Source organism: Coturnix japonica, chromosome 20 (genome assembly GCF_001577835.2).
Source record: "Coturnix japonica isolate 7356 chromosome 20, Coturnix japonica 2.1, whole genome shotgun sequence".
Taxonomy (NCBI): Eukaryota; Metazoa; Chordata; class Aves; order Galliformes; family Phasianidae; genus Coturnix; species Coturnix japonica.
In genome coordinates this window covers 1161024-1175878 of record NC_029535.1, presented here as the reverse complement: position 1 = coordinate 1175878, position 14855 = coordinate 1161024, and the positions used below count along the sequence as shown (strand labels likewise).

The following is a 14855-nucleotide window of genomic DNA, read 5'->3' as shown; positions in this document are numbered from 1 at the left end:
TTAGCGTGTCGCACACGTTTCGGTCTAAAACACACTGTGACCGCTGGTTCGGCTTTGTAACAGTGCAGTGGTTGAAGGCACTTTTGGCAGCAAGATTACAGGTCTTTCCATTCTCATATTAACAACTGCAAAAGGAGATGCCATCAACCACAAACCAGCACCAAGAACTCTGAAGCCTCTTGCCCATAAGCTGAGGGGAAGCTTCATTTTTGGCCATTTGGCTGTCCCACACCCCTACTATCAAAGGCACGTGTTATCCCTCAGCTAATGGCCCCATGAACGCTGCTGCCATGCTGGCTCCACAGCTCTGAGCTGCACTCAGCACCGGGTGCTCTGCATTAGGTGGTGATGTATGTCCAGTCCTTTGTTCCCATGGCATGGATAACACGAGTCCAGGTTTAAATTACATAGCAGGAAAGGGGTTAAAGTTTAAATGGCTGTTTTGTATATGAATTAATGTATGTAGCTTTGAGCCAAAATATCTACCATTAATTTTTCCACCTATTTCAGGAGCAGTAAGATACACAAAGTAAAGTTTATTTTGGTACTTGTTATACTTCACTCCCATTAAAAATAAATTAATCAGCAAATTCCTACACAGCTCAGCCTTCTTTTATGTAAATACAACCCAGCTGTAATGAATTACAAGGTGTTATTATCTCACACACACTGTATAATACTTCACACATAAGAGGTTTCTCTGCTTAGCTCAGCTTTCAACAAAAGCATCTTAAATAAACTGCAAGCAAGTTGTTTGGTCTGTAATGTTTTCACAGAGAAGGGATACACCTCACACATTGAGGGTTTCTTTACATGACTCATTTTATAACAAGTTAAACTGAGGAAGTTCGCCCTGGAAAAAAAAAAAACAACAAAATGCCTTTTTTAATACAGAAAAGGTTCCTTAAGAGAAGGCAAAGGGGAGAAAAAAAACAAGCCAGTGTTTGGGAGCCTGTGTGCTGCACCCAAGTGCTGCTCAGAGGAGGGACGTCACCAAAACAGCTTCAGAAAGAACAGTCACATCCAGGCAGTCAACGGAAAGAACACATCATCAACTATGAATTATCATCCTTGACTTTTGCATAATAGCATTATCAGGAATACGCCTTAATATCAGAGGGCTGATTCTTATCAAAGTCTTGCAGAGCACAGAAAATGCAAACACGTGGATTTGTACCCAGAATGGCATTTATTACCAACTACAGTTTTGACAGGAGTGAAATGAAAACTGTTTTGACCTGGAAATAGCCTGGTGAACCACTCACCCACACAGTACACCTCAGCCTCTGCTGGTTTAATTAGTGGAGCTCTGGCTCCCATAATTACTGCATTGGTGTAATTTGCTTGCACAACCATATCAACTTTTAGCTGGGGCTGACAGGTCTTGTTATAAAGCCCTGGACCACTGCTTTGGGGGTGGGAGAAAGCCCAGTCCTATCCCATTAAGAGCCATGGACAGAAACAGGGATGTCACTTTCAGGAAGAAATTCTTAGACCATCACTAAAAAGAATATGGAACTATCAGCAAGGCAGAGCTCCTCTGAAATACCAAGCACTGTGAGGCGGCTTTGGGTGGCAGCCCAAACATGTTTCAGACTCTTTCCTCATTAAGATGGCTACAGCCACAGAGGACTACTGGGAACTGTGCATTATTCTTTGCATCCTCCTATTCTTGTGCAACAGAGCAGAGAGTTCCTAAAGAGGATTTTCATGGAAAATCCCTCAGAACCTGATAAAGTAATTCTTAACGCTGTTAAAGAATAATGGGCCACTCCTTCATGATACCAGGCTTTCAGAATTCATTTATATCTACAATGCAAAGCTCAGATTTGTATCCACAACCATTCAGCCAGCAGAGGAATACTGCTGTTTCTGTAGGTAGCAGCTCTCCAAATGAGGCAAGGGACAGAAATGGCTTCTGGAGATAACTAAGTCATGGTTAAAATATCTGTTTTCCCAAAGATGGAAGGCAGGTCTTGCAATCTGTGTGCAAGGACCACTCCGTGCCATAAAAAGAACAGTTTCTCAAACCAAGTGAAAATTCAGAAGACTATGGCTGTCCAATTTGCTATCAAGTCACCACGGGTAAGACATCTATTTAAATACATTCTTTTTCAACAGCAGACTCTCCTTCCTGATCCCACAGCCTCAGCCCAGTTCTGTTTCAGGCCTGTTTCCAGGCTGGTTTGATGAATGTTCTTAGAGTCCTTCGTCATTGTAAACAGGAGAAAGGGGCTTGAGGATGCTGCGAGCGTTGCTCTCCACGAGAGGCCTCCAGCTCACCTCGCCCGTCAGCAGCAAGTCCTCCCCGCTCAGCGCGTCCAGGTGCTGCACCTGCAGGAGATGGGCTGTTAGCACAAGGTGTCCTGCACTCCATTCAAGGTCCTCAAGAGCTACATAAATATGTTCCTTTCTGGCATGCTTTGTCACTTTGGAGAAGTAGAGCAAAAAAGATTCATGATTACTGAAGCGTCACAGAAAGGCAAGCAGATAAGTATCTGCAGATCAACTGCAGTTAACCACGCAATGCTGCCTGCTTATGCCTTAGCTAATGCTTCCTCTGAAAGTTTGGCAACAGCACAAAGAACAGCCACGCAAAGCATTTCAAGTTCCAGGCAGTTAATTCCAATGACACACTGCTGGTATCATTATCAGCATGGAGTGCTCTAATAAGAGCGGTTTCGTGTCAGCCAAGACTTTCCTCTATAGAGAAAGAACCTGACCAGCAGGGAACAGCTGAGATTTATGAAAACGTATGGGCTGAAGGAGCTGAACAGAGAGTGAATGCTACAAGAAATAACTGACATCAAAAGAAATGTTAAGGTGTAATGTAAGCAAAACACTTGGTGAACACTTCAGTACTGTTGTCACACGAGGTACTGTTAACACATTGTAAATGCAAGCTTGCTGCCATAGGACATTTCAGGGACCTGAGAGGGGGAAATGGGTATGAGAGAAGAAAAAGGGCCCATCAAGAGGCATTAAAACTCAGATGTACCACCTCTAGCTCAGGACATCTCCAAACACAGATTGCTGAGAGAGTCCACCAGGGAATTAGTACCCATGCCAGCCCTGTCATTGTATTCTTCTCTGTGCATCCACTAATAGCCAGTGTTAAAGACAGGATCAGCAAGAACTTGTGCAAAAGATATCTTACACAAAGGATTTACAGTGTTTACCAGAAACACAATATAATTTGACAAGCAGTTTCTCAACAGAGGGAAGAATACAGCAACAGTCACAGGATCAGACTGAAAAGCCACCTACACACAGCATTGTGTTACTGAGAGTCAACAGGCTTCCCAGCAGCAGATGAATACAATGCATAAATATCACATTACTTCCTTATTTCCCACCCCTCCTAAAATCTGTTAGTTTAGTGATTTTGAGCGTGAAGTGGTTGTTCTGTACTTAATAACCCCAGACAGGTTTCCCTTCCATAAACCTCACCAGTAACATTGGAATCCACACAGCATCCCAAGCAACGTGTGGCAATCCATGCTCAGCCTTTCCTTGCTGCATTGGGTTTGAGTAGCAAGGGTTTGGTAGCGAGGAGGGATGCAAGAATGAAGTCTGTGAGCAGAGCCCCATGTCAGACCTGAGCCAGCTCCAGCTCCCCCCAGAATGGACCTACCATTGGCCAGAGGAATGATGTTAAGTGTGTCTGGGAGAACAGATGGAAGAACAAACTGCTATGCAACAGTGCAACAGCAGTTGGGAGAGACAGGTGAGAAATCAGAAATGAGTGCTGCAGTCACCCAGATGTTGGAGCAGTCTGCTTCTGAAGGATGGGCCTCATGGTATAGAGCCATGTTGGAGCAGTGCTTGGAGAGCTGCAGTTCATGGGAAGTCCACATGGACTGTTCAGAAAGGATGACATCTATGGGAGGGACCCCACATGGAGCAGGAAAAGGCAGCAACCAACAGGCAGCAGCAGGAAGGAAGCACTAGGGACTGATCACAGCTCCTCTTCCCCATTCCCTAGCACCACCCCAGCATGGAACAAAGGTGTCTTCAGTTTGCTTCCCAGCCTGTTAGTAGTTAGCAAAACAAACTACACTCATCTCCCTGCGCTGAGTCTATTTTGACTGTGACGGTAATTGGTGAGTTCTTATCTCAACCTGTGAGCTTTTTTCCCATCATATTTTCTGCCCTTGTTCCCTTGTTCTTTTGAGGAAGGGGAGAGAGAGAACGGTGTGGTGAAGCTTAGTTTCATACCAGTGTTTTATTACCACACTTGCTCACCTTCTATACACCTTCAGGGTTTCACAGAGCTGTCTCATATTCTTTCCCAGCTGTTTTAGAGGCAAGGAACCCAGTCACTGCTAATTTGCTTCCTCCCAATTCCACTGCTCTTTGCTGAGCCTTATTCAGTTCAGTTTTTATCTTTCTCACTGTTTTGGGCCATTACAGATTATTCAAATCCACAATGGTGTCATAGACTTGAAAAGTGGCACCATAACACAACAGGTTTTTTTCTTCCTTAGTAGTTCTGAGCGCTTGTTTTATTTTTATCAAACACTACTGAGCAAAGTTGCCATTTCCATATCAAAATTATAATCAAGAACTCTGCGCTCTTCTGATAGCCTAGAGCTCATCTCTTTAAACATAAAGCTGGATCTGTTTTTCTCCCTTAGTGTACCCACTTTGCTATTGTCTTCACTCAACTGCACCAACCACTTCTTCACAGTTACCAATCCTTACTGCAATGAACCTTCTCACTTTCATTAAAAAGTGAGGGCTGATTGACCTCTGTTGTCTATATTTCAATAGGTTGCTTGCCTATGAGAGTACCTTCACTCTTCCCCTGTCACTGCTCAATTTTTTTCTTTCTTGTAATAGAAATCATTGTTGAGGTGGGTTTTTGGTTTTTTTGGATGTTTCCTAAAGATCCATAAAGAGGATAAGTCAGACACTTGTTATCTATAGTGATGCTTTCAAACCACAGATGGGTGAGAAATGACCTGCCTCCACAGAAGCTGTGCTGACTTTTCTCCAATGTGCTACATTTATCTGTGTAATTACTATTTCCTATTAGGCTGCTGAAAGCTTCTTTCCCGTCCTCTGCTTCAGTATATAAAGTTGCTACACACTTTCCAGATGGCAGTACACAGCCAGCGCACACTGCCTGCTGGCATTCCAAAGGCGTCTCTGACAAATTCCCTTCATTTTCCATTCAATTTTCTGAGTTACACTGAAATACATCTCCAACTCCCTATCTGGTCCTAAATACAGCATTGGAGACACTACTGAGAATGCTGCTGTGGAGTTTCTGGTCTCCAATTTCCTGTCCCACAGCTAAACCCTTCCTTCCTCCAGCCCTCTTCTCACCCATTTTCTGTCTTTGGTACGTACCAGGACCCACATTTACCAGGTCCTACCCAGTACTTCCCAGGAGGTTTCTGAGCCAGATTTCTAAAGGTTGAGAGGACAAACACTATTAAACATTTTCCTCTGCATAGTAACTGAATGAACCTGGAAAAAACCTTTTATGTCTTTCCCCCCCAAAACAGAAGATTTTTAATTACTGTGTGTAAACCATTTCATTACCAAAATGTCTCCACAGCACCAGGTATGACTGTACGAGTTACCACCCACTGCCAAAACACTGAGTCCCTTCATGAAGCGGGTGCAGAAAAAGAATAAGCAGGGATGCTCTCAATCTTCTGTGAGTTTCTCTCCAGACATTATTCAAACTGCAATGAATCTGTTAATGTCTTTACTTTTATCTCCTTAAAAACATTCAGCGGGTTCTTAAAAAAAGTGATATAGATAAAAACAATGGAGCTATGCATTACCCAAGCAATAAAGATAAATACTCAACACCCTAACCAAGAGAATGGAGAGAAGCTGTGCTGTGAGCTGCAGTGTACCTGTTTGCGCACATACTCCACGAGTAACTCCAGATGCCGAGGGTCCTCACAGTTCCTGTTAAAGAGGTTCCTCCACAGAGCTGCTGCCAGAACGTGATCATCGGACAGGATTCCCTAAAGGAAATATAGAGAGGGGTCAAAAAGTGCACATGAAGAGGGTCTGAATAAAAAATAACTGAAACAGCATAGTCAGAAGTGCTATGGAAGAGTTCATCCCTTTGTTCTTGGCACTGGTGAGACCACACCTCAGGTACTGTGTTCACTCTTGGGCCCTTCATTACAAGAAGGGCACTGGGGGCCTGGAACGTATCCAAAGAGAGGCAATGAAGCTGTGAAGGGTCTGGAGCACAGAGGGAACTGCGATGGTTCAGTCTAGATGACAGAAGGCTCAGGGGAGACCTTATCACTCTCTTTAACTCTCTGAAAGGAGGCTGTAATAAGGTGGGAGTCAGCGTAGTGATAGGATGAGATATCATGGTTTTAAGTTGCATCAGAGGAAGGTCAGGTCGGATATTAAGAAACATTTATTCTCAGAAACAGTGCTAATGCACAGGCTGCCCAGGTAACTGGTAGAGTCTCTGCCCCTGGAGGTGTTATACAAATGTGAGGATGTGGCACTGAGAGACATGGTTTAGTGAGCATGGTGGTGGTGTGTTGGCAGTCGGACTTAATAGAGGTCTTTTCCAATCTTAACGATCCTATGATTCTACTCTAACTACCTGGCACCTGACAAAATGAGAAGTCTCAAGCCCACAGCTGCTGTAGGCTGTACATACAAAAAGACATCAACATCACTCTTTCCCTGAATGGAAAAACCCTGGGCTTAAATTAACTAATTTAACAGAACAGTTTATAATAAATATTCTGGCAAATTAATCTGGAAAAAGCCTCAGTTTGGGTATTCCTAAATGTAGGAGCTGACAAATGCATTTCTAAAAGCAAAGAAATGAGACAATCGAACTGTAGGAGCTGGAAGGAGCCTCTGGAGATCTCTCATTTCCACCTTCCTCCTAAAGCAGGTTCCCCAGAGTAGGTTGCACAGAAAAACATGGAGGGGGTCTGAATGTCTAAAGAGGGAGATTCCAGAAAATTTGGGCAGCCTGTTAAAAGGCTCCATCACTCTGACAGTAGGTAAGTTCTTCCCAATGTTCAGATGGAACTTCCCACGTTCCATTTTGTGCCTGTAGCCCCTTGCTCCATCTCTGGGCACCACTGAGAAAAGCCTGGCTTCATCCACTTGACTTCTGCCCATCAGATATTTACAATATCCTCAAAAACAGCACCACCTCACAGAGCTGTGTGAAGGCTGTGATGCTTGGAGAAGAAAAACTAAAAGGATACAAAACATGATGCTACAGAAAAGTAATCACGTCGTTGCAATTTTGCTTTCCTTGTCTATTTTCCGTTTAAATGAGGAAAAAATGAATTATTCATCATCAAGTACTACCTACATTCTTCCAGTTAAATCTCGTATTATTTTTGGCTTACACAAGAACCACATCCAGAGGCACTTTTGTCTAAATTCTCTCTTACCTTTATTGTCTTTTTAGATTATATGGTGTTAGCACTATAGTCTCGTAACTTCTGTCTTCAGCTGACATGTTTGCCAAAGGCAAGCGAAGACTTTAAAATATTCAGTTAAAAATAGAAGAGGTCAGCATTTGTCTTTAATCTAAATAGACATCTTGTTTCCACAGAGACTGCAAGCAAGAAAAATAAAGACCAGGAGACACATCCTGGCTATGCTTAAAACTAGATTAAGACCTGCAATCAAAACACTGTTCAAAACTCCACAAAGTTTACAAGATATTAATGATGCAAATCAGTGTCTTAAAAAGATAACATCATTATGTGAATAAGAAGAGTATCTGAAGATCAATATCCATTAGAGCAAAAATATTAACAACTAGAAAAGCTGATGCAAATGTATTTTCCCTTTGGAAGCCCCAGAGATGCTTGTACACAGTAGCTCCAATTATTCACCAGATAATTCCTTTAGAACTCTCTCACTCAGTCACTCCCTATAAATACTCTTTTTGCTGTTAAAGTATAACTGAGTACAATGGGATTCAGAGGCAGAAAATGTCATTGACAGTATTGATGGTGAAGAAAAACAAACAGAATTTCTTCTTCTATGTCCCATGGTTTAAACTGGTATGTTAAGTGCTTTCTTTTCTCCTTGAAAGCACTGTAATTCAAGGCCTAGGATGATCACTAAGAATTCTGCTTCTAAAACACAACATTTCTCTGAGGATACACAGCACAAACGTGTTACTCATCTGCAGCATTCTGTGCTCAGTGACACAGACGGGCCAGTTTTGTCCTGCACGTTCTCTGAAAACATCCCTCTTACCTCATCATATCCAAACAGAGCTGCATAGAAATTTTCTACCATTCTTCTCAAATCTTGCTTTAGAACAACAGAATTAATCTGCAAAAGAAAATAGAAACACGTTTGTATGGGTTCTGAGGAGGTGGTGAAAAAACATCTCTAGAAAAAGAAGAAAAAGTGCCTTGGTCCAAATAGGTTAGGATTTGGTTGTAATGACGTTCACATAGTCATAGGTTTTAGAACAGTTTGCAATACTCTTAATTTTGTATACAAAAGAAAGACAGTCAATGTTACTATATTCAAATAACACAAAAACTTCAATCACTAGAGCTGGTGTACAGGCACAGGAGTAGAGGGGAATAAAGGCAACTGTGTGAAGAGTGAAGGCAACGTTGTTCCCTTTAAGTAGCAGCACTGCCCAACACAATGAAGACTTCTGCACTTTAACTATTAGGGAGGTTTTCCAAACCTTGGGTTCATTCATACGGAGCTTTTAGAAACTCTGTAATCTTCCAATAATTTTTCTAAAGCAAGGACTCCAAAGCTGGACATTCCATCACCAGGAGAAGTGATGTAATGCTAAAAATGGAGGCAACATCCCTACCACTTCTTGATTACTTCTCAATATGGATGCATGCATTCAGGAGTCACATTTCTGCTCTTACAGCATCTCACTAGAAGCTCAGACTTACTATTGTTCACAAACACTACATTTCTTTCAGTTTGTAATGATACAGCTACTTCCCCCCACGCTCTGTGGTTCAGTTTAAGTTCCATGCTAACTTTGACATAATTTAACAATTGCTCAAATAGATGCTAGTCTGGTCTTCGCCACTCACTGGCTTTTACAACTGACCTATATGTAAGCTGAAGACAGAATGAAAAGCGATCAACTGCTAGGTCCAGAGCGATGGCTGGAATAACTCATGTGCACCTCCCTGGTGCAAACTGCCTACTCCTTTTGCCTGTATCTTTTACCTCAACCAACAGAATAATTTAATACACAGCGCTTCTCCCGTGGGCTGAGCTATGCTTCCAATGCTAAATCATCTTTTCATTTATTTATTTTACACACCTCACATCTTGGAGGCAGCTTTTACAAATAACAAAACACTGGAATACAGGGGAGAAAATCAGTTCTCCAATGCAATGAGCGCTGCTGTCTCTGACGTACAGCTTATGGCAAGGCTAAAGAAAAGCTGTGAAATAATCACATCTAGTATCTTAAAGCTCATGAAAGCATGAACCACAACCCAGTACATTCTTAGCATCCCTAAGAGACTCAGCTTGGTGCTCATACAACAAACTTCTCTAGCAAAGTGTGATTTCGTTCTTACCATGCTAGCTAATCTCCAATTCAAATCCTCTTCCCTGAAGCCACTATCTTTTTTCATCAGTTGATTTTTATAGAAATGCATATCGTGCAAACACAAGGAAAATTCCTTTCATGTCAGTTACTCATATTTTTCCATTAATATAAACTATTAAAATTCATGCAGATATTTTATAGGCTATCAAGATTTGGTGACTGGTTATTACTGAATGTTTAAAAAAAGAACTAAACATAAGAAATCAGAGGGTTAAATGATGACTGCAACTTCTGTAATGACTTAATTAAATTTTTATTGAGTACATAAACTATGATGTCATTTCTACCCAACCATGCTCAAACTTTCTATGCATGTCAGAGACCGTGGTTTTTCTCAATAGAACGTACTTCTAAATAAGCTGCACTTCTACAGCTCTAATAAGGGGGAGCAGGTCTCATGTAACACACTCAATAAATTATCCTTCCATTTTTAAACAAACAAATTCCATGAGTTATTATATATTTGCCACGCACTTTTTATGACATAATAAAAATGTTACCTCAAGGATTACTTAACACATACTACAAATGTTACAGCAGGCAACTGCAAGGGGCAAAGAAAACAAATAGTCCCATTACAGAGACAAGTCCTGGACTATACGTCCCTGGGGACACAGCTTTCTGTACTAAAAACAAAGAGCAGCAGCTTTAGGTTAGTAAGAAATAGATTGATGAAGGAGATAACCAAGTTAAACAAACACGGCAGTAAATACATCTTAAAAGACAAACAGTTTAAAATATAAAATGTGACTTTGGGGATGGAGGAGTACCTCAGGCAATAAAATTACATTTAAAGGAATACTGCAGTTTCTGAAGAATACTACAGCCTACATTAAGTACAATCACTGCAGGGAAAAAAAACACCCTCTTCTTTTTAAAGGAAGAAAAAACGAGCAAATCCAAATGAGGGTTTGTTGGAAATGCTTCCTCTTCTCAAACATGTCCATATTCTTACCACTAGCAAGTTTCATGATCTGGTTGGTCATGATTCCGCTGACTCTTCCACAGTTCATTATTAAGAACAAGTTCTGCCAGACAATTCCAAGTGAGTAATTGCTAATAACAAGAAAGAAATCAATAACATCTGGAGCTCTTCTAAGAACTGAGCCCTTTGCCTTCTTTGCAACGACCCATTGTAGAGCTATCACCAGAATAAACTTACATCCATCACCTTAATTGACAAACAGAACCATCTTAGTTCAAAACACGGAGTGTGTTTTTGTACATCTTCCTACTACACGTGACAACTTTTCATTAAAGCACTCAATCATCCCACACTGCCTGCAAAACTACAGCATTGTCATACTGCAGACAGAAACCTCATCTTCAGCTCCAACAAGTCCAGCATGCTCTGTTCAGCAGCCAGATGCTGAGGCTTACTGCTATACCTGGCAACTTTCTACATCATGTCACAGTTGGGGTTTTTTTATCCTAACAGAATTTCTAGGAAAGTAAGAGAAAACTCCTTTATTGCATATGCTAAACATGTATGGAAACATCTCATGTGCAGCTACAGTTAAATGGAAAGCTGCTTTAGGATAAGTCTGCATTAATCCCTACTGTTGAATGGAGAATGTTCTTTCATAACAAATCTCCTTCTCACCTCCACTTACCATTTACACAGAGAAGTACCAGAGTGCAGAAGCTGGAAAATAACATGCTGGGATGTGCTCTGCCTGCAAAGGGATATTCGGCCCATGAGATCAGCCCAGCACCAGCACAGAGCAAAGATCAGACCATGTAACAGGGATACTGGATCGTCAGCTGTTTCCCTCAGTGTAGATGTTCCCATTGAGCCATAGCACACGTGAGTGCTGACAGAGCTGCCATCTCCACAGGCTACATTATTTGTAAGTATTTTAACAGGAGTTTCTTTTTAGTATGTTTTTTGCCAGCATGTATTGCCCCTAAGCTACTTTAACACATTAATCCATCCATAGACTATAAAGCCAGAAGGGACGCTTCTAAGCTCACCTTGTGCAAGCACTGGTCATTGAATTTCATGCAGCAATTCATCTCTTTAGGCCATAAGTTATGGTTGAACTAGATTTTTTTATTAAGAGATTTCAGCCAGAAGAAATGATTAGATCATAGAACCTGACCCTCTGCATATCACAGGCCATTACATTTCACTGAGTTCCCTCTGTACTAAGCTCAGTAAGTTGTGCTTGGCTAAAGCATATCACCCTCACAGCTGAACATGTGTATCTCATTTCATATTTGAATTTTCTGGCTTTAGCTTCCACCCCCTCATTCTCATTATGCCATTCCTGCTTGAATATAAAGCTTCTTCTGTACCATACAATTCATTTGCTCCTGCATACACACACAGTAAGAGCGTCACCAAAGTCATCTTTTCTACCAAGCTGAAGTAAGTTTGTGCTGGGTGCACTGATGTGCTGCATCACCGGAGCACACCCGCAGCAGTCATAAGCTGCAGCAGCAAAGTAGCATTTAATGCTGATGCAGTGAAAATAGCCCATCTCTTGTGCAAAACAAGTCACACAGGTATGAGAACCCTTCTGCTGTTATGACTGAGTCTACTCCAAGGACTGCTGCTTGCCACGCTGTCATAAACATGAATCACTCTTATTTACACTTTTGATTATTGGAACAGTCCGTGTCAGCAGAATTTCCTGAAGAAGACACAGGACAAACCTTTCACAATATTTTTTTGCCATTTCTCTGGCTTTTTTTTTTTCTTCCCTCTCTACACCTTTCCCAAATCTGCATTTGGAAGGAATGAGTTACATGCAGACATTTACATGACTAGTAAATAAAGTAGCCACATACAGTTCTATACAGACAGTCAAAGCATTTTGCTGCCCTTTTAAGAAAGGCACATGGCACAAAATGGAGAAGACTACAGATAGCCCTTTTACTCCTGCCAATAGCAGAACTACTACTTGTAAGACAATAATTTTGAAAATGACTGAGACTGCAGTTAAGATCAAAAAGACTGAATTAATAGAACAGATTAAAAATACCTTCCCAGTAAGGGGCCAAAACGGCAAACTCCTTCAGGCAACCTCACAGAGCTGAATGACAAAGAAATGGCAGAAATTATTTTTCCAGTCTTCATTTCTTGAGTCTTTTATAAACCACTGTTGCTTTGTCTGCAAATAAGGTCAAGTTTACTGGCTTGCAATTAGCTGCAGCTGTGACTCCCCGTCCACTTTAAAATACTAACTTTTTGATGAATTCTCTAATTTTCTAATTAAAAGACATTAATTTTGTAATGCACCACAGCAGACAATTAACTTCAGCAAATGGTCTTTAAAGCCTTTTAAACGTTCAGTGACAACCTATTTCAACACTGCGCTAACCTACATTAAAGCTAAATATATTTTAGATCGTATCAAAACCAGTTTCTGCCAAACGTTAAATCTATTAAAACAACATGTTATTGGAAAGAGCTTTTTTATGCTTTGCTACCTTCATAACTGCAGTTACCAATAACACACCTCAGAGCACTTATGTTTTCCAGGCAGATATAGAAAAGCAAGTTATACTACATTACCTACATATTCTAGCAAAAATAATGGTCACCCCTAGATGTCTAGTAGAAGGCATATTTCTATCTTGCAGTCTACTCATTTGGAAACATTGCCATGGTAACAGTAAAAAAAATGCAGAGGAGGTCACCATACAGTCCTAATCACATTAAATATATGGGGGCTTATTCTGAATTTTTCTTTTCTCTGTAGTGCATGGCTGGCAGAGCTCGCTGACGATCTCTCAAGATTGAGATCATGGAAGAAAGGTCGAATTGCTGTGCTCTGTCTGGTTGTGCTGGTTCTCTGTAGGGGTGAGCAGGTGTAGAGGATTTCTTGCTGTAATGCCTCTCAGAAAAATCACTTGCTAAAATCCTAAAAGCGCTGATTAAAATGCTTCTGAATGTGCCAGGAGCAAGAATTCTGACTGAGAGACTGAAAGGAAGTTACAGTCAAGTTTAAGAGAGGCACTTGGAGAAGACAGCAGTGAAGCAAAATAAATCATTAGTGTAGATATTCACCACGAGCACTTAACACAGATCCCATAAAACCTGATCTCATTACTGAGACAAACTTGAGTAACTGTGAGAAAGAGTCACATGCAACTGTACTGGAGCAGACTAAGGGTCCACCCAACACACCATCCGGCCTTCAACAGTAGCCAGATACACTGAGAGATACAGCAAGAGTGCAAGCCATGCACTTCCTCTAAGCGTTCTCCCAAACACTTGGAGCTCAGGAATTTCTTAACCCTTGATATGTTTACATAGCAACCTTCAGAAGGTCTCTATTTCAAACAACTTATTCAGTGAACTACCTGCATCTACAATATGTTTCAGTTCCCTGCTAATATTTAATATAATTGAAGGGCCACGAAGCACAGAGTCTATGTTGACATGTATTTCAGGTGATCCAGGGGAGCACAAACTGATAGAAATGTAACTTACATTGGTAAAAATTAGTAGGAAATACAGTAATAAATGAAATGAAAAATCACAGATGATTATGAGCAGTAATACTCAGTGCTGATAGATGTACTAGTAGTAGATGTTAAGAAAAAGCAGTCATAAAATCAACAGAACAATGTGCCCCTGTGTAACTGCCATCATTCAGGAAATGGATCTTAAAGGGGTTTTGTGGATGAATCTCCCAAATTTCAGCTCAACATTCAATAGTGGAGAAAGATGAGCAAATTTCAAGAACTGTTAAGAAAGGAATAGAAACCAGAACAGAAACTCTCTTCCGCCACAAATCCATAGGGTGCCTGTATATAAAATGCTGCACAAACTTCTTCCATGTTCATTTCAGAAAAGACATGTTAAAAAAAGGTAGAAAACAGAGAGAAGATCAAGGTGATACACGAGGAGATGCTTGCTGAACTCAGGTAGGAAGGAGAAAGATGATGATGGGAGAGGTAAAATCATGAGTGGTACAGAGCAAATAAGCAAGGAATTATTCCTCTCTTTCTCATAAAAAAAAGAAAAAGAAGAAGCTGATGAAGTGTCCAAAAATACTTGAAAAACAAATGGAAATAATTTCTCATGTACAGAAAGTTTTCTTATTAATTGGTAGAAGTCACTGCCACAGGACGTTAGCAACCAAAAATAAAAAAGGGTTAAACAAACAAACAAACAAAAACCTCAACACATTCACAGAGGATTACATAGAAATTAAATAGAATCATAGAATAAGATGAGTTGGAAGCAACCCACATGGATCACTGATCCCAGCCCAGCACAGCAGCACCCCAACCCAACCCCAGGGCTGAGAGTGGTGTCCCAACACTC

General features: G+C 41.0%; 1 protein-coding gene across 1 annotated transcript in view; it reads right to left on the bottom strand.

Annotated features, from left to right (window-relative positions):
• Window positions 1-516: 516 nt before the first annotated feature.
• The window catches only part of LOC107322836 (ubiquinol-cytochrome-c reductase complex assembly factor 1), a 50476-nt gene continuing 36137 nt past the window's right edge, over window positions 517-14855 (bottom strand). Inside the window, exons 8-10 of the mRNA XM_015881341.2 lie at window positions 8227-8304; window positions 5874-5987; window positions 517-2334 (exon numbers count right to left, since the gene is read on the bottom strand). Coding sequence (XP_015736827.1) covers window positions 2200-2334; window positions 5874-5987; window positions 8227-8304 — 327 coding nt within the window. The 3' untranslated portion in view covers window positions 517-2199. The remainder of the gene's footprint in view (window positions 2335-5873; window positions 5988-8226; window positions 8305-14855) is intronic.